At 49.9% G+C, this 19,115-nt stretch overlaps 1 protein-coding gene across 2 annotated transcripts in view; it reads right to left on the reverse strand.

Annotated features, from left to right (window-relative positions):
- Positions 1-19,115, reverse strand: part of SARDH (sarcosine dehydrogenase) — a 94,286-nt gene that overhangs the window by 58,343 nt on the left and 16,828 nt on the right. For both annotated transcript variants that reach the window (XM_001505570.5, XM_029063127.2), the window contains exons 9-10: positions 14,959-15,045; positions 14,438-14,528 (exon numbers count right to left, since the gene is read on the reverse strand). In XM_001505570.5, the coding sequence (XP_001505620.3) occupies positions 14,438-14,528; positions 14,959-15,045 (178 nt within the window). The remainder of the gene's footprint in view (positions 1-14,437; positions 14,529-14,958; positions 15,046-19,115) is intronic.

A 19,115-nucleotide genomic window follows, 5' to 3' on the forward strand; every position in this document is an offset into this window, starting at 1 on the left:
GGACTGTCTCTATCTGTTGCCGACTCGTTCATCCCAAGCGCTTAGTACAGTGCTCTGCACATAGTAAGCGCTCAATAAATACTATTGAATGAATGAATGAATAAAAATAGCGGTTTCCCTTCCACCTCTGTACCAAACAAAAATTCCTCACCATTGGCTTTAAAACACTCCATCACCTTGCCCTCTCCTGCCTCATCTTGCTTCTCTCCTATAACCCAGCCTGTACACTTGGCTCCTCTAGTGCGAACCTTCTCACTGTGCCTTGATCTCGCCTGTCTTGCCATTGACCCCTGGTCCACATCCCGCCTCTGGCCTGGAACTCCCTCCCTCCACAAATCCAACAGACAATTACTCTCTCCCCACTTCAAAGCCTGATTGAGAGCACATCTCCTCCAAGAGGCTTTCCCAGAATGAGCCCCACTTTTTCTCATCTCCCACTCCCTTCTGCATCACCCTGACTTGTAAGCAGCGTGGCTCAGTGGAAAGAGCATGGGCTTGGGAGTCAGAGGTCATGGGTTCAAATCCCGGCTCAGCCACTTGTCAGCTGTGTGACTGTTGGCAAGTCACTTAACTTCTCTGTGCCTCAGTTACCTCATCTGTAAAATGGGGATTAAGACTGTGAGCCCCACGTGGGACAACCTGATGACCCTGTATCTACCCCAGCGTTTAGAACAGTGCTCTGCACATAGTAAGTGCTTAACAAATACCGACATTATTATTATTACTATTCTCTTCCACCAACTCCAGCCCCACAGCACTTATGTATTTATCTGTAATTTTAATTACTTGTATTGGTGTCTGTTTCCCCCCTCTAGACTGTGAGCTCATTGTGGGCAGGGAATGTCATTGTTTATTGTAGAATGGTACTTTCCCAAGTGCTTAGTTCAGTGCTCTGCATACAGTAAGCATTTAATAAATACAATTGAATGAATGAATGAATGAATCCCCTTCTGCCTGTGTTGGCATGACCCACCTCCCTGCCTGCAGGGTACAGAACCAGGGCACAATTTGGCCCATGGTCCTGTTCATCTAGAAGCAGTGGATTGAGCTATTGGATAGAGTCTGGGCCTACGAAACAGAAGGACCTGGGTTCTAATCCCCACTCCACCACTTGTTTGCTGTGTGACCTTGGGCAAGACACTTCACTTCTCTAGACCTCTGTTTTTTCATCTGTAAAATGGGGATTAAGACCGAGCCCCAAGTAGGACATGGACTGTGTCCAACCTGATTAGCTTGTCTCTACTCCAGTGCTTAGTACAGTGCCTGGCACATAGTAAGCACTTGGCTAATACCATTAAAATAAAAAGAGTGGAGGGGACCCAGGGGCTGGGAACTGGAGAGGGCCCAGGAATCAATGGGGTGTCCTCAAGTCCTTTCTGGGCTAGGCTGTCTGCAATTATGGGCGAGGGCTCCAGGCAAGCCACCCCCAGCCTCTCCCAGATGAGCTGAACCAAAGAGGCAGGAGCCGGTGGTGGAGGGGCGTCTTTGGGGCTGTGAAACAAGACCACTCCAGCCCATCTATACAGTGGGCCAAATGAGAGTGGAGGCAGAGGCTTATGCCAAAGGCAATCATTCATTCATTCATTTAATCATCTTTATTGAGCGCAGAACACTGTACTAAGTGCTTGGGACAGTACAATACAACAATAAACAGTGACATTCCCTTCCCACAAGTAGCTCACGATCTAGAGTGGGAGGGGCAGACATTAATACAGATAAAATTAAAGATTTGTATAGAAGTGCTTTGGGATTAGGAAGGGGGGAAGATCAAAGGGATAAATAAAATTACAGATATGAACATAAGTGCTTTGGGGATGGGAGTGGGGGAGAGCAAAGAGAGCAAGTCAAGGCAACACAGAAAGGAGAGGGAGATGAGGAAAAGGGGGGCTTAGTCTGGAAAGGCCTTTTGGAGGAGATGTGCCTTTAGTAAGACTTCCATCACACTATTTCACAAGAGCCCCAAATTCCACTGAAACAGCCAGCTTTGAACCCAATCTGGTATTCTCCCACTCAGAACGACATACACACAAAAGGTCGGGATCCATTGTTAACTCACACTCTAAATGCTGTTTGCAGCTTCTTGCCAGTTGGAAACAATGGAAGCTGTCAGCATGGCCCAGAGCTTGAAGTGTTGGTGACTGTGGATGCTGCACTTTCTGCTGCAGAGCATGTTTCCTTTTCTCAGAACAATTTTTGAATTAGTTTCATTTCATATTTCCTAACGAGCAGCTGAGCCAGCAGCTCCCCAGGGCTTCTGAGGGGAAGTAGGAGTCACGTTCCCTGTCGTCCCTCCCTGGAGCAGTGGAGCAGGGAGCCCTGGGTTTCATTCCCGGTTCTGCCGCTGCCTTGCTGTGTGGCCTTGGGGTGATCGATCCGTCTTTCTGTACTTCATTCTCCCCTCCGTAGGGCAGTAATGTGGGGAACCCCGATGTAATAAGATCACTAAAGTACTCCCGTTGCTTTATCAGACACCAGAAAGCAGTGCACTCTGTTAAGCCATTGTCCGTCCGTCTGTACGGAACCTTTCCCTCTCTGCCATGGAGGAGGAACCAAATTACACAAAATTGTATTTTATTTTAAAGGCACTTGTTAAGCTCTTACTACGTGCCAGGTACTGTACTAAATAATGGGGTAGTTACAAGCTAATCAGATTGGACAGAGTCCATGTCCCACCCGTGGCTCACAGTCTTAATCCCCATTTTACAGATAACTGAGGCACAGAGAAGTTAAGTGACTTGGCCAAGGTCACACAGCGGACAAGTGGCCGAGTTGGGATGGATGCTCAAGGTAATCAACCCCAGTGCCCAAAAGGTTACACCTGCTGCAAATGGCCACTCGTAAGTGGTGAGGTGATATAGGTTTGGTGTAGGGGCAAGAGGGAAAAAAAAAAGGGTGGGGAGCTCCAAAGCAAACATTGAATCTTTAACAATAAGAGCGGGAGGCGGCGGCAACAACAAAGGAGCCCGAACCCCAAGCTGCCCAAGATGACGAGGATCATGGTGATCGTGGCTTGGTGTGTCCTGCAAGCGGAGAGCCGGCACCCCGACACCCCAGCCGCCAACCCCCACGACAACTTCTTGGACGACGACCGGTGGCTCAGTACGGTCTCCCAGTACGACAAGAACAAGTACTGGAACAAATTCCGAGATGATGATTATTTCCGAAACTGGAATCCCAACAAGCCCTTTGACCAAGCACTGGACCCTGCCAAGGACCCCTGCCTGAAGGTGAAATGCAGCCCACACAAGGTGTGTGTGACCCACGACTACCGGACTGCCACATGTGTGAGCCGCAAACAGCTGATGCACAGGCTCGCATCTCCTCCTGCCTCCGGGACGTCTCCACCTGGATGTCGGCCCGCCACCTAAAACTCAACATGAGCAAGACTGAGCTCCTCATCTTCCCTCCCAAGCCCGGTCCGCTCCCAGACTTCTCCATCACCGTGGATGGCACGACCATCCTTCCCGTCCCGCAGGCCCGCAATCTCGGTGTCATCCTTGACTCGTCCCTCTCGTTCACCCCACACATCCTATCCGTTACCGAGACCTGCCGGTTTCACCTCTACAATATCGCCAAGATCCGCCCTTTCCTCTCCACCCAAACGGCTACCTTACTATTACGGGCTCTCGTTATATCCCGGCTAGACTACTGTGTCAGCCTTCTCTCTGACCTCCCTTCCTCCTCTCTCGCCCCGCTCCGGTCTATTCTTCACTCCGCTGCCCGGCTCATCTTCCCGCAGAAACGATCTGGGCATGTCACTCCCCTTCTTAAACAACTCCAGTGGTTGCCTATCGACCTCCGCTCCAAACAAAAACTCCTCACTCTAGGCTTCAAGGCTCTCCATCACCTTGCCCCTTCCTACCTCTCCTCCCTTCTCTCTTTCTACCGCCCACCCCGTACGCTCCGCTCCTCTGCCGCCCACCTCCTCACCGTCCCTCGGTCTCGCCTATCCCGCCGTCGACCCCTGGGTCACGTCCTCCCGCGGTCCTGGAACGCCCTCCCTCCTCACCTCCGCCAAACTGATTCTCTTTCCCTCTTCAAAACCTTACTTAAAAATCACCTCCTCCAAGAGGCCTTCCCAGACTGAGCTCCTCTTCCCCCTCTACTCCCTCTGCCATCCCCCCTTTACCTCTCCGCAGCTTAAGCCTCATTTTCCCCTTTTCCCTCTGCTCCTCCACCTCTCCCTTCCCATCCCCACAGCACTGTACTTGTCCGCTCAACTGTATATATTTTCGTTACCCTATTTATTTTGTTAATGAATTGTACATCGCCTTGATTCTATTTAGTTCCCATTGTTTTTACGAGATGTTCTTCCCCTTGACGCTGTTTAGTGCCATTGTTCTCGTCTGTCCGTCTCCCCCGATTAGACTGTAAGCCCGTCAAACGGCAGGGACTGTCTCTATCTGTTGTCGACTTGTTCATCCCAAGCGCTTAGTACAGTGCTCTGCACATAGTAAGCGCTCAATAAATACTATTGAATGAATGAATGAATGAACAATAGGGGTGATTTGCTCAGGTGAGGAAAGATGAAGAAACTCTGTCTCAGTTACCCTCCCTCAGTGGGGAGGGAAGAGGAACAACTACTCGCAAAATCAGGGAGAAGACAGCTAGGCAAGCGACAGGCCAGTTAGAGAAGCAGCCTGGCTCGGTGGAAAGAGCACGGGCTTTGGAGGCAGAGGTCATGAGTTCGAATCCCAGCTCTGCCACTTGTCAGCTGTGCGACTGTGGGCGTCACTTCACTTCTCTGTGCCTCACTTACCTCATCTGTAAAATGGGGATTAAGACTGTGAGCCCCACATGGGACAACCCGATTCCCCTGTGTCTACCCCAGCGCTTAGAACAGTGCTCTGCACATAGTCAGCGCTTAACAAATACCGACATTATTAGTATTATTTTGTGGTTTCTTGGCACGTGGAGCGTTGTACCTCCCGCTGCAAGGCAGGGAGGAGGAGCTGCTGTTTCAGTGAGGCCTGCTTGCTGTTGCGATCTGACCAGCAGGCAGAGTGGTGATCTCTCTTCCCATAAGCCTCAAGGTGGAGGAGACAACCCCAATCCTTCCCTGGTTCTCTCCACTGACTGCCATTTCCCTACACCCTGCAATGGGAGGTCAACCTCGTAATTGACACGTGAGGTGCCACTGAGGATTTCGCAGCTGCCACTAAGAATGCCAGGGTGGAGGGAGAGAGCAGCTAGGGGAAAAGGTAAAAGGGTCTTCCTGATTCCAGCTCTGACTTATTCCTGTGCCTCTGGCTCCAGGAAATGAAGATATGTATGTATCTTTAAATTATATATTATAAATTACTTATTTATTCCTATTACTGTCGGTCTCCCCCTCTAGACTGTAAGCTCATTATGGGCAGGGAACGTGGCTGCTATTCTGCTGTATTGTGCTTTCCCAAGCACATAGTACACTGCTGTCCATACAGTAAGTGTTCAATAAATACCATGATAATAATAATAATGGCATTCGATAAGTGCTTACTGTGCGCCAAGCCCTGTTCTAAGCACTGGGGTAGATACAAATTAATCAGGTCGGAAACAGTCCCTGTCCAAACATGGGACTCACACTCTTACCCCCATTTTACAGATGAGGTAACTGAGGCACAGACAACCAAGATCACACAGCAAAAACGTTCAGGTCACGTCATCCTGCTCCTCAAACCATTCATTCATTCATTCAATAGTATTTACTGAGCGCTTACTATGTGCAGAGCACTTTACTAAGCGCTTGGAATGAACAAGTCGGCAACAGATAGAGACGGTCCCTGCCGTTTGACGGGCTTAAGGTCTAATCGGGGGAGACGGACACCCATCCACCTCTCCATCTAAAACTCCTCACCAATGGTTTTAAAGCACTCTACCATCTTGCCCCCTCCTACCTCACCCTGCTTCTTTCCTTGTACAACCCAGCCCGCACACTTTGCTCCTCTAGTGCTAACCTTTTCACTGTGCCTCCATCTCGCCTGCCTCCCTGCTGACCCCTAGGCAACATCCTTCTCTGGCCTGGAACAACCTCCCCATCCTCAAATTCTACAGACAATTACTGTTCCCCACTTCATAACCTTATCCTCCAAGAGGCCTCCCCTGACTAAGCCCCACGTTTCCTTCCCTCCCACTTCCTTCTGCATCACCCTGACTTGCTCCCTTTCCTCTTCCCTCTTCCAAGCCCCACAGCTCTTAGGTACATATCTGTAGTCTCATTTATTTGTATTGATGTCTGATTCTCCCACTCTAGACTGTGAGTTCACTGTGAGCAGGGAATGTGACTATTGTTGTATTGTACTCTCCCAAGCGCTTAGTACAGTGTTATGCATACAGTAAGCGCTCAATAAATACAATTGAATGAATGAATGACATGTGGTGGAGCCAGAATTAGAACCCAGGTCCTTCTGACTCCCGGACCCTTGCTCTGTCCACTAAGCCACTTTGCTTTTGATTGATTGAATAAAGGCTTCAGGTGGAAAGAGGGAAGAAGAGATTAGCTCCCTTTTCACCTCTCCCTCAGCCCCACAGCACCTATGTGCATGTCTATAATTTGTTAATTTATATTAATGTCTGTCTCCCCTTCTAGATGGTGAGGTCACTGGGGGCAGGGAGCATCCGTACCAACTCTGTTATATTGTACTAATTCTTAGCGCTCAGTATAGTGCTCTGCATATAGTAAGTGCTCAATAAATACGATTGACTGATTGATTGATTGATTGATTGAAAGCCCTTCTTGGTGGGCAATAGCACAGGCTGGGCATTTTGTCAGGGCACCTGAGCACTGTCTGAGCAAAGAGAAACTCTGGCCCTAGAGCGATGTAACCTTGTGGAACGAGCACAAGACTGGGAATCGGAACACCTCAGTTCTTCTCCCAGCTCTATCACTTGTCTGCTGGGTGACCTTGAGCAAATCACTTAAATTCTCTGTGCCTCACTTTTGTCATGTGTGAAAAAGGAGATTCTGTTCCTGTCCTCCCTTCTCTTTTGACCGTGAATCCCATGTTGGGCAGGGACTGTGCCTGATCTGTTTTCATTGTATCTACCCCAGAATGTGGCACATAGTAAATGCTTAATGAATACAATTACTATTACCATTATTAGAGATGTGACACCTGCATCTGGAGGGACGCACTGTAAAGGTGGTCCCCATCCTCTACTTCCTGGGCCCCCACCTGATTGATAAACAACGTCACTTCTCCTACCAGACAGCAGAGTCAATCAGTGGTACTTGTCGTTGTGCACAGGGAACGTGTCTACCAACTCTGTTACACTGTACTCTCCTAAATGCTTAATACAGAGCTCTTCACACATAAACACTCAATAAATATGATCGATTGATTGACGTGAATGGACACCCGCTTCCTTTCCCATCAGCAAACCGCGGAGATCACCGAAGGGAGGAGGGCTTGTGAAGCGCTGCTGTGCCCTGTCACGCTCAATCAGTCAATCAATAATCAATCAAACAGCGGCTGGGAGGCAGCATTTCTGGGGGGAGAGCTTGTGTCTTGTGAATGGCTCAGTGGAAAGAGCTTGGGCTTTGGAGTCAGAGGTCATGAGTTCGAATCCCAGCTCTGCCACTTGTCAGCTGTGTGACTGTGGGCAAGTCACTTAACTTCTCTGGGCCTCAGTTACCTCATCTGTAAAATGGGGATTAAGACTGTGAGCCCCATGTGGGACAACCTGATTCCCCTGGGTCTACCCCAGTGCTTAGAACAGTGCTCTGCACATAGTAAGCACTTAACAAATACCAACATCATTATTATTATTATTATTAACTTGGGTTGAGTCCCTCTCAAGGAAGAGTGCCAGGCTGGCCTGGGGGAACAGGCACACTAACGGCTTTCCCCACAGCACAGAGATCCAACTTGAGGCCCATTATACCCCCACCTTCTCCCTCTCCACTCCCCACTCCTTTTTTTTTTACATTATTTGTTAAGCACTTACTATGTTCCAGACACTGTACTATGCGCTGGGGTAGATATGAGCTAATCAGATTGGACAAAGTCTCTATCCCACATGGGGCTCACGGTCATAAGATGAGGCAACTAAGGCATGGAGAAGTCAAGTGACTTTCCCAAGGTCATATAGCGGAGAAGTAGCAGAGTCGGGATTAGCACCCAGGTCTTTCTGACTCAGCGGCCTGTGCTCTATCCATTCGGCCATGCTGCTCTTCCTCCATCCTCTATCCTCTCCAAATGGGCCAAAGTCACCTGACCCAAGTCACATTACACTGTCTCTCTCTCTCTCTCTCTCTGTCTCTCTCTTACCAAAGAGAAACAGGGGCACAATTCACGAGTCTAGTAGCCTCCCAGGCAAATGCCTCAGGGCAACAGATTTCTGCCATGCACCCTCAGCTCTGCCTCTAAGAAAGGCCACTCACTGTGGGTCCTGCCTCCCAACCCCATTCTGGTTCCCACTGTGCCTCATGCTGGCATTCCCCCTCCTTGTGCATCTCCCAGGGGAATCAGAACCCGCATTACTCCTGCTAAGACCTCATGCACTGAAGGGTGCCAGGCCCAGTCTAGATTTCCAGGGAACCCACGGGCCCCAGCGACCAGCTTTGCACAACCCAGAGAGAGTGAGCGCCTCACACATTCTTGGCATTTCCCCATCGATTCTCCCCAGACTGAAGCATAAATAAAACGTGGAGTGCTTTCAATTGGTTTGACATATTTTCATCTCCCAAACAGAAAGCTCTCTGCAGGAATGTGTGCGCTCAGCACTGGCATGGGTCCTGATTAGCCGAGGGCCGTAACTCACGGCCCGTCACCTGGCGCGGCTGGCCGGTGGCCCCCTGCCCACCGCCCGCCTCTGGCAGCGGGGAGCACATCCTCCCAGGATGCCGAGGGCGCCAGTCCAGCCTCGAGTCCCTCAGCCGAAGCGGGAGCCAGGCAGCAGGCACTGGGCTGGACAGACTCCGGTTTCATGGGCCTTTTGAAAAACAAGATTGTTTTACGTCCTTCCGTGGTTTCTCATCGCACGAAGGCCTCAGCAGGCCTGGGCGCTGAACTGCTGACTCTGCGTCGTGAGGAAAGACTTGTCAGAGTCCAACGGTCCCATTCCGAGGAGCTGGGCCTTCCACTCCCTGCAGAGAGAATTCCCATTCCCCCCGACCTCCAGGACTCTGCTTGGGACAGATGGTTTGGCTGGCTGTGTTGCAGACTCGGTCCTAAAACTGAAAGGAACTTAGAGGTCATCCTTTCCATCCTCCCGCCTCCAGGCAAGTCTCCCGCTAAGCCATTTTAGACCACCAAACAGGCCTCCCCATCACACCCGCTCCAGAGGCTGGTTTGAGGAAGTTTTTCTAGTCTAAACTCAATCCCCCCACCACTGCGGATGCTACTCTAAACCGGTTCTTCCCCTTCAGCCCTCACTGGAGTGGACGGTCTTTACTGTTCTGTGTGGTTACTTCATCTGCCACCCCGGGCCCCAAGCTTTATTTTCATTTCCACGACATCAGCCCCCTTGGCCTCTGTAGCTCCGTCAATCCCCCAGGGTCAAAACAGGAGCGGCTTTGGTTTAGTCCCCCGATGGCCTTCTTCGAGACGATCGGCCTTGAGAGATGAAGGGTCTAATTAGCTGATGGAGGCTCCCACAGTACAGACAGCTGGTGTTAATGTGGGGAAAGAGCAGCCAGGCTGCCACTGCTGCCCGTGGAGAGGCCTAAGCGGAGTGCCAGTGCTCCCTGCCGCACGGATCCGCGCGACCCTCATTGGCCGACGGAGATAAATACACAGGTCAGGCCTTTGGGTGCAGCCGTGGGGGCCCCTATAGTCTCTCCCTGACTCTGATTCCCAAGCCCACTCAAGTGCCCCTGGCTCAGGGGCAGGGGCACCTAGCGGCACAGTTCTCCCCGGGTGCCCCCAGCAGCCCCCACTCTGACGTCTCCAGGCAACCGCACAATACCCTGGGAACCAGCGGGAGCAGCTGCCTGCTCTGCTGCTACAACCAGACTGAAATAGTTTATCCTCTTAAAATGCTCTAGCATAAATATTGCAATAGGTGGGGGAAGAGGCATTTAGCAGGCATGAAAACTCCTCCTGAGGCGAGGCGGAGATTTTACTGGCGTGATAATCCCTATGCAGCGGGGTAAAATGCAGAGGGCCAAGCCGGCAGATGAGGGGAGGCCTCAGCGTGGAGATTCCTGAAGGAGCCCCTTCTGGTCAACATAGTGGTTCTTCCTTAGGTCTCACTGAATTCTCTTTTGCTGCAACTTATAGCACAGGATCAAAGCCCGGTTCAGAGAGACATTGTTCAAGGATCACAGGATGATCACTGGGAAGCAGCATGGCCTAGTGGAAAGAGCACGGGCCTGGGAGCTAGAGGACCTGGATTCTAATCTCGGCTCCATCAACAGCCTGCTGTGTGACCTTGGGCAAGTCACTTAGGTACCTGTGCCTCGATTCCCTCATCTGTAAAACGGGGTTTCAACGCCAGTTCTTTCTCCTACTTAGACTGTGAGCCCCATGTGGGACATGGACTGTGTCCAACCTGATTAGCTTGCATCTACCACAGCTCTTAACACTTGACAGGTTCCATAATTAATTCATAACAAGATGATGGATCTACCCTTCCTTCGGCCCCTCACCCCAAATCCTGCTGACCTTCATTTCCTTGAACATCCCCAGTTGTGAATTTTAACCTCTACTCGGGAAGACAAACTTTCAAGTCCCAAGTACAAGTGCCATACCTTCACCCTCAGACTCTCTCAGTATCGAGAATGGGAGAGAGAAAGCCGAGACCCCAGACTTGGGTTCACTGGGGATGGGATTCCACAGTCCATATGAGAAGCAGCATGACCTAGTGGCAAGAGCACAGACTTGGGAGTAAGAGGATGTGAGTTCTAATGCCGGCTCCACCACTTGTCTGCTGTGTAACCTTGGGCAAGTCACTTAACTTCTCTGGGCCTCAGTTGCCTCATCTGTAAAATGGTGATTCAGATTGTGGGACAACCTGTTTACCTTGTACATACCCTATTGATTGCTATTGTTCTTGTCTGTCCGTCTCCCCCGATTAGACTGTAAGCCCGTCAAAGGGCAGGGATTGTCTCTACCTGTTACCGATTTGTATATTCCAAGCACTTAGTACAGTGCTCTGCACATAGTAAGCACTCAATAAATACTATTGAATGAATGAATGAATACCCTGGTGCTTGGAACAGTGTTTGGCACATAATAAGCACTTAACAAACACTATACTATTATTATTATTATATGGTGCCCAGGAGAGTACAATGGACTGGCCGCAGCACTCTGGACGTCCACAGCCACCAGACACAGCTCGCTCTCCCGCCATCTTTCTGCCTCTTCTGTTTAGCTCAGGAGTCTCAGAGAGTCTGCTAGCGCTGGATTAGAACTGAGTGGTAAAACCAACCTGTGTCTCTAGATTGTCCCCTACTGGTAGAAGAGAACTGTTGCTTTTGATGTCCACTATATATGGGGGCCAAAAGGGGTTGCTTCCCCAGATCGATCAATATTTTTTACTGAGCGCTTACCGTGTGTTCAGAGGACTGTACTAAGCACGTTGGAGAGTGCGGTATAACAGAGTTGGTAGACAAATCGCCTGCCCACAACGAATGGGTTGAGTATTGTTAACAAGACCTTTACACTTGAAGTAATGTCATTGGTCAGTCAAAATTGTTAAACAGATTGAAGCCAAATTCCACCCCCATTGTATCCCCAGGGGTAGAATAGGTTTTAGTGGCTCAAGATCACGGCAGTCAACCCATTTCGGGGGGAAGAGCGGGGAGGGAAGAGGGAAAATGCGGATCATCTTTCAAGGACGCTGCTTCAATCACACTCTTCACCTCTACTATTAACTTAGGGGATTAGGCAGAGCCCTAAGTGAACATACAACAAAACCAAATGTAATTACCCTGTCCTGTTCCATCAATACAATCTTCTCCCATCCAATGGAGGCTGTCTGCACAGCGCCATAATGAAGGAAATGAGATAAATGCGACATGTAAATTCATTAAAACTATTAAGTGTAATTGATTCTGGTTCCTGGGAGGGTGAGGCAGCTGCAGTCAAGCTGAGCGTTACCAACCAAGAGGTGGGCTCTCCCCCTTCTCCTCTGCCCAAACTCTTGGCACTGGGCTGGAATCTCAGTACGGGGATGGGGTCCTGACCTTACTCCATGAACGGAAAGGGAGGAAGAACAATCCTGGATTTAACCCTGCCCTGGCCCCCACTCGGCTTTTCCTCCAATATTAATAACCCCACAGACCGTGTTCTCCTCCTGCCAAAGTGGGAATAGATTCTGAGCAAGGGGTCCCTTCCGAATGGGTGCAGAAGAGCAGGGAAAACACTTCCTGGGTTAGTGGGGTCTCCAGGCAGAGTGGAGCACCCCAGTCTCTAGCTTCAAAATCCCTACCTATGTGGAGGATGGTCTGCGACTCCATCACCTATCTGTTCAGACCATCCTATCTGCCTGCTGCCTCCTGGTCTAGAGAACCCCTGAGAGGAGGGGAAGACAGGAGAAGAAGGGAATAGCTTTTATAGCCAATCTCATTCCTTACCGCTTCTGATTTCAGATGACTTGACCACAGCATCATCCGTTCCCTCTTTTGGGGCTTGCTTCCCCCACCTGGGAAATTTCATTCAGTCGTATTTATTGAGCACTTACTGAGTGCAGAGCACTGTACTAAGCGCTTGGAATGTACAATTCAGCAACAGATAGAGACAATCCCTGCCCAACAACAGGCTCAAGGAAATAGGAAGGTGGGGTGTCTTCTGAGGGAAAGAGAGGGATTGGTAATGCACTCTGCCAGTGACTGGTCTAGGAATAGTAATAATAAAAATCGCGGTAATTGTAAAGCGCTTACTATGTGCCAAGTACTGTGCTAAGCACTGGGGTAGATACAAGATAATAATAATAATAATATTGTTGGTATTTGTTAAGTGTTTACTATGTGCAGAGCACTGTTCTAAGCACTGGGGTAGATACAGGGTAATCAGGTTGTCCCACGTGAGACTCACAGTTAATCCCCATTTTACAGACAAGGTAACTGAGGCACAGAGAAGTGACTTGCCCACAGTCACACAGCTGACAAGTGGCAGAGCCGGGAATCGAACCCATGACCTCTGACTCCGAAGCCCAGGCTCTTTCCACCGCGCCCCGCTGCTTCCCCTGGTCCCACATGGGGCTCACAGCCTAAGCAGAAGGGAGCACAGGTATTGAATCCCCATTTTACAGATGAGGGAACTGAGGCTCAGAGAAGTTGAGTAACTTGCCCAAGGTCAAACAGCAGACAAGTGACAGAGCTGGGATTAGAACACAGGTCCCCAGACTCCCTGGCCCATGCTCTTTCCACTAGGTCACGTAGCTTCGGAGTAAGGAAGATAGTGACGCACTATCTCCCAAAATGGGTAGGCTAGATCAGGATGGGGTGAGGGTTTCCTCTCTCTCAGTTTGGGGGATGTTGACCCACTGACAGGGAGGGAAAGAGGTGGATGTGTCTACTAGCATTGCTGCAGAGAGGTCTGACTGGTGAGGAAGGAGAGGAGTGCCTGATGTTGTGGGTGAAGGACTCGATCGGACTGCTGGTGGCAGGGAATCTCGTAGCTGGAACCAGCCGTTCCTCCATGAGATGGATCCAGATTCTTTCCCCTAGTGTCACCACCACCCTCTGCCATGCAGTCTTTGTCCAGATCTGGGTTCAAAGCCCACTGGGAAGCAGCTAGAGAAGCAGCGTGGCAGAATGGGCCTAGAATTCAGAAGGGTTCCCAGCTCTAAACATGGCTTAGGGGAAAGAGCCCGGGTCTGGGAGTCAGAGATCGTGGGTTCTAATCCCGGCTCCACCGCTTGTCAGCTGTGCCACCTTGGGCAACTCACTTCACTTCTCTGTGCCTCAGTTCTCTCTTCTGTAAAATGGGGATGAAGACTGTGAGCCCCACGTGGGACAACGTGATTACCTTATCTACCCCACCGCTTAGAACAGTGGTTGCCATATAGTAAGCACTTAACAAATACCAACATTATTACTGAAACCTGTTTGCTGTGGGACCTTGGACAAGTCACTTAACCTCTCTGTGCCTCAGTTACCTCATTTGTAAAATGGGGATTGAGACTGTGAGCCTCACGTGCGACAGAAACTGTATCCAACTCGATTATCTTGTATCTACGCTAGCGCTTAGAGCAGTGCCTAGCAATTTAAGTGCTCAACATATACAAATATTATTTGATTATTATTCGATCCTAAGACAGTGTGGGTCCAGCTGAGTCCTCCTGACATGTCTGTTAACAGCTCCTGGAGAGGGCTGGTCCCTGTGGCTTCAACATTCCCCTCTGTTTGCCACCCGCTTCCAAGGGAGAAGCCGGAGGGAAGCTCGGTCCGTTTGGGGCACTTTAGAAAGCTGGCATCTTACCTGGAAGGAGGAGATCCGAGGCTTTCGTCTAGTGGGAGCCCAGCCACTCCCACAGTTGAGTGCAAGCAGCCAGGGACACTTGCCTGATATCATAGCCGTACATGTCCTTCTCGGGATACCCGTGGATGATCCAGTGTGCCAGCTCTTTTCCGCAGCCGCCGCCCAGCATCATCCCTGACACCGGGGCGAGAGGGTTAGGCTTCCGTCACCTCCCTCGACCTCTTCTCTTTCCTCCTAACTAGGGGTCCTGTAAGTCCCCAGCTTTGTCCAACCTCTACTTCTCTCTCTCTCCTCAGCTCCTGGGCTCCCTGCTCTAGGAAGCCTTCCTGACTGAGAGAGGTAGCGTGGCGGGAGTGTTGGTCAGCCCAAACCCAGATAACGCATGGGCTCTGACGCTCCCACAAATCAGGGTGGGAAGGGGAAGGCATCTATGTGTCATCTATTCAGCAAGCTACTGCATGGCCTCCAAGTAATCCAAATTTTCATGGAGGAGGCCAAGCACTGACAACAGCCTTGCCCCCGCGCACTCTCCCGCTCCACAAACCATTCCTCCTTCCTCCCAGGACAGAACACAGAGTGGTGAGGGGAAAGGCAGCTTCCTTACCGGCACTGTTGAATCCGCAGCCGAGGAAGAAGCCTCGGACCTCGGGAGCCTCCCCCATCAGTGGCTTATGGTCAGCCGTGAAGGATTCTAGAGGGCAGAAAAAGAGCCTGTGAGAATTAGGACGATCCCTCCCTCTGAGGGTAGCCAGCTGACGGTCGTGTCCAGTCCCACAAGCTTTATGTGGCCTAGTAGAAAATGAACAGAACTGGAAATTGAAGAAGTCAAGGCCCATGGAAATTAGGTGACTTGTCCAAGGTCACACTGCAGGCCTAAAAAGGGGTTAAGGCCCTCTCTCTCTTTCTCCCCATTCCTCTTAGATGGTGAGCTCTAGGTGGGGCAGGTACTGAAGCCCATCTGATGATCTTGTACCTACCCCAGGACTTAGCACTGTGCTTGGAGCATGGCAAGTGCCTGATAAATGCCATCATTAGAACTCTAGCTCAGTAAATGAAAGCTGTTGCTGATTTTGTTGGAGTGGAGGGGTAGTGGATACGATTGTTGATAAACCTCCTTGTTCCATCCTGGTGACCCCCACGGATCCTTGAAAATAGCCACTTGCCCTTCTACCTCGGCCGAGTAATGATTTTGTGAAAAGCAGTGTGGCCTAGCTGAAAAAGCATGAGTCTGGGAGTCAGAGGAGTAGGGTTCTAATCCCTGCTCGGCAACTTGTTTTCTATGTGACTTTTTGGACAAGTCACTTTAGTTCCCCGGGCCTCAGTTACCTCATCTGTAAAATGGGAACTAAAGCTGTGAACACTATGTGGGACAGGGACCGTGTCCAACCTGATTAACTTGTATCTACCCCAGTGTTTAGTACAGTGCCTGGAACATAGTAGTCACTTAACAAATAGCATAAAAAGTAACAAAGACTGAGCAGCTAAAGGTATTCTTTTCAATCACTCCTTTCCTCAAAGGGCACACACCAGGCCTAGTCAACTCTATTTTATCTTCAAGGATGGCCAATCGCCTTACCTACACCACTATAGAGTGGACTGAAACTTCATTCCTTGCTGTGACTCCATGAAAGGTGTTGGGTCTAATGCCTAGAAAGCCAGAGGTATGTGTCATTTTTGGCCATCTTCTCCTCCAGATTATTTTCTGTCTCCCTGATTAGAATGCATGATCCCTACCCTGGGGGAGTTTACATCTAAATCTATGGAACTCTTCCAAGCTCTCAGTACGTGCTTGCTGTCCTCAGTAGATGCTCAACAATTACTCATGGGTCAGTGAGGGCAGAGGCAGAGAGCAAAATGAGGCAGGACTTTTACTCTCCTGCCACATCAAAGACCAACTAAGAATGGCCAAGAGGTCAAAGACTATGTCTGCAGGCCACAACTCATCACCCATCCTTGAGACGAGAGGAACATGGTGGGAGATCAGGGGATTCTGTAGTCCCTCAGTAGAGGTCAAGTATCCAATTCAGCTCAGTGCTGAAATCCACAGTTTTTCCAAGGGGATCTGATTCTCCCCAGTCTCCCAGAGGCCTCAAGAGATCTGTAGCTAGGAAGAATAATCATTCCTAAAACAAGGCCTTCAGGAACTGCAGGAAAACCAGAAATAAAACTTGCAGTGCTCCAAAAAACACAACAAAACAAAAAAAGCAGAGCTCTGTGGAGTGAGGTGAATTCCTCATTGAATTAAAACATACTTTATGGGTTATTAACTCCACCTAAATTATTATTTTAATCACTCCCTTTTCTCTCACACAATCCCACACGAGTCAAGGAAAGCTATGATGCTGTATTAGTCATCTGTACGAGGGCCACCCGTTGTTCAGGCAGAAGCCTGTGTTTCATGTGCTTGTGCATGTTTGTGCATTTATCTTAATCTGTTTCTACTGGGGAAGCTTTGTGAATTTCCCGAAAAATACTTCTTTATTAGCCTAATGGATTGCAGCTGAAAGTCAGCCCCGGGGCCAAGAAGACAGTCAGTTTGGATCCTCCTACGCTCCTGGGGAAGAGTAAGTCTCTGACAAACGGCCTCGTTTCCCACCTCCTGGAAGACCTAGTAATGGACAGAGTCCTGGACTGAGGGTCTGCACCCCTTGAACTCTCCTGCTGACCCTCCTGCTGTGTGAATTGGAATGAGGGACTTGGCCTCTCTGTGCCACGGTTCCCATTAGCAGACCGTGCATGAACATTTTTGCTTCCACTTGGGGCCTCGCTAAGATGAAGGGAGGGTAAATGACATCCATGGATTAATGCTCTTAGGAAAGAAAGTGCAATAGGCTTTTTGTTAACCTTCTGGAAGCAGCATGACCACAGGCTTGTGAGTCAGAGACCCTAGGTTCTAATCCTGGCTCTGCCACTTGGCTGCTATGTGACCTTGGGCAAATCTCTTAGCTTCTCAGTGTCCTTATCTGTAAAATGGGGATTCAATCCCTAACAGGGGTAGTCCCCAACAGGAGTGGTCGGGACTGTAGAAGAGGAACAAACCAATAAAGTGATGGGCATTTGGGTAGAGAGTCCAAACTGAGCCATCGCCCCACTGCCTCTCCCTGACCCCTCTAGCCTGGGTGCGCCCGGAGAGGCCTCATGTCCAACTGGCTTCTTGGCCAAGGCAGGCCAGACGTTTTAATTCAACTTAAAACTGAGACTCCCGAGTGGAACAGGGACTGTTCGCTACAGAATGTAAGCACCCCCTCTAGACTGTAAGCTCATTATGGGTAAGGAATGTGTCTGTTAGTTCTGTTGTATTGTATTCTCCAAAGTCCTTAGAACTGTGCTCTGCACAAAATAAGCACTCAGTGAATACCATTGATTGATTGATTGACCGTGTCCAATCTGATTATCTTGCTTTTACCCTCGTGCTTGGCACATAGTAAGCACTTATAAATACCACAATTATTGTTAATGGAAGGCTAAGATGGATGTTTTACCATAGCTCACAGAGGGTCAGGCCCTGAGGTCTCTCCAAAGAGAAAAGAGTGGAGAGTGGGTGGGTTTGAGGCCTTATAAAAATACCTGGGGGCGGTTTGTGTTGGGTAGCCGCAGTTGCCGCCACCCTCAGCGTGGGCCGGGAGGAACTGGCTTCTGTCCTTGCAGTGGGATCCTTGCCAGAGAAAGCCATTCGTTCATTACAAACAACTAATTCCCCAAGAGGCTGTGTTGTGTAGCAGTCTTCCGTCCAAATGTTAAAAAGAACGTAAACCCAGACAGGCCCGGGAAGATCCCAGAAAGCCAGAGGAGATTGCGGCTCAGGTGGGGCTGGCTGGCAACTTGGAGACTGAATCGGCCCATCTAGGGTCAATCCGTTGGTGCAGGGCGCAGGCATTTACCCTCATAAGCTCCTGCAGCATGGGCCATGGAAGAGGGAGTGCTGACACAAGGCATGGATTACACCGACAGCTCCGTATCTCCTACCCAAACTTGGAGAAGTGAGGTGACCCCAAGAGGGTAGTACCAATGAGATTTTTTTTTTCAGTAGGCACAGCCCCTCAAGGGGAGGAGGGCATCCAGGGACCAGGCTAACAGGAAGGTGCCTAGCAGCGTGGCTCAGTGGAAAGAGTCCGGGCTTGGGAGTCAGGGGTCATGGGTCCGAATCCCAGTTTCGCCACTTGTCAGTTGTGTGACTGTGGGCAAGTCACTTAACTTCTCTGTGCCTCAGTTACCTCATTTGTAAAATGAGGATTAACTGTGAGCTTCACGTGGGACACCTGATTACCCTGTATCTACCCCAGCGCTTAGAACAGTGCTCTGCACATAGTAAGCGCTTAACAAATACCAACATTATTAATATTATTATTAGTGGGGGTTCCTGCCTGAGGGTACCCACAGTGGCAGCCAGGTGGGTTGGGCCTTGAATGTGGCAATTTGAGGGTCAGGAAAGTGGGAGGACCCAGATCAGGGAGGAGGGGAAAGTATATCTTTTCCACAGATGGATGAGTTGGGATGGGCTCTCTTTAATGATTATAGAGTCGGGACCAGTCTCCCCATTCTATAGGCTTTGTCCACCCCAAAGACTAGCTGTATATAGTGTAACTAGAAATTGGGAGGACCTCGCTCTCTACTAGGTTTGTCGTATGGCCTTGGACAAAACCCTGGGCCTCAGACTCTGTATCTATAAAACAAAACTTTCTTGGGACTTAGGTTATGGTGTGATCCCCATGCCCCCTTTAGAGGAAAGGAGAGAACAGTAGTACCTTTCCAGAAACTGTG

Source organism: Ornithorhynchus anatinus, chromosome 4, assembly GCF_004115215.2.
Source record: "Ornithorhynchus anatinus isolate Pmale09 chromosome 4, mOrnAna1.pri.v4, whole genome shotgun sequence".
Taxonomy (NCBI): domain Eukaryota; kingdom Metazoa; phylum Chordata; class Mammalia; order Monotremata; family Ornithorhynchidae; genus Ornithorhynchus; species Ornithorhynchus anatinus.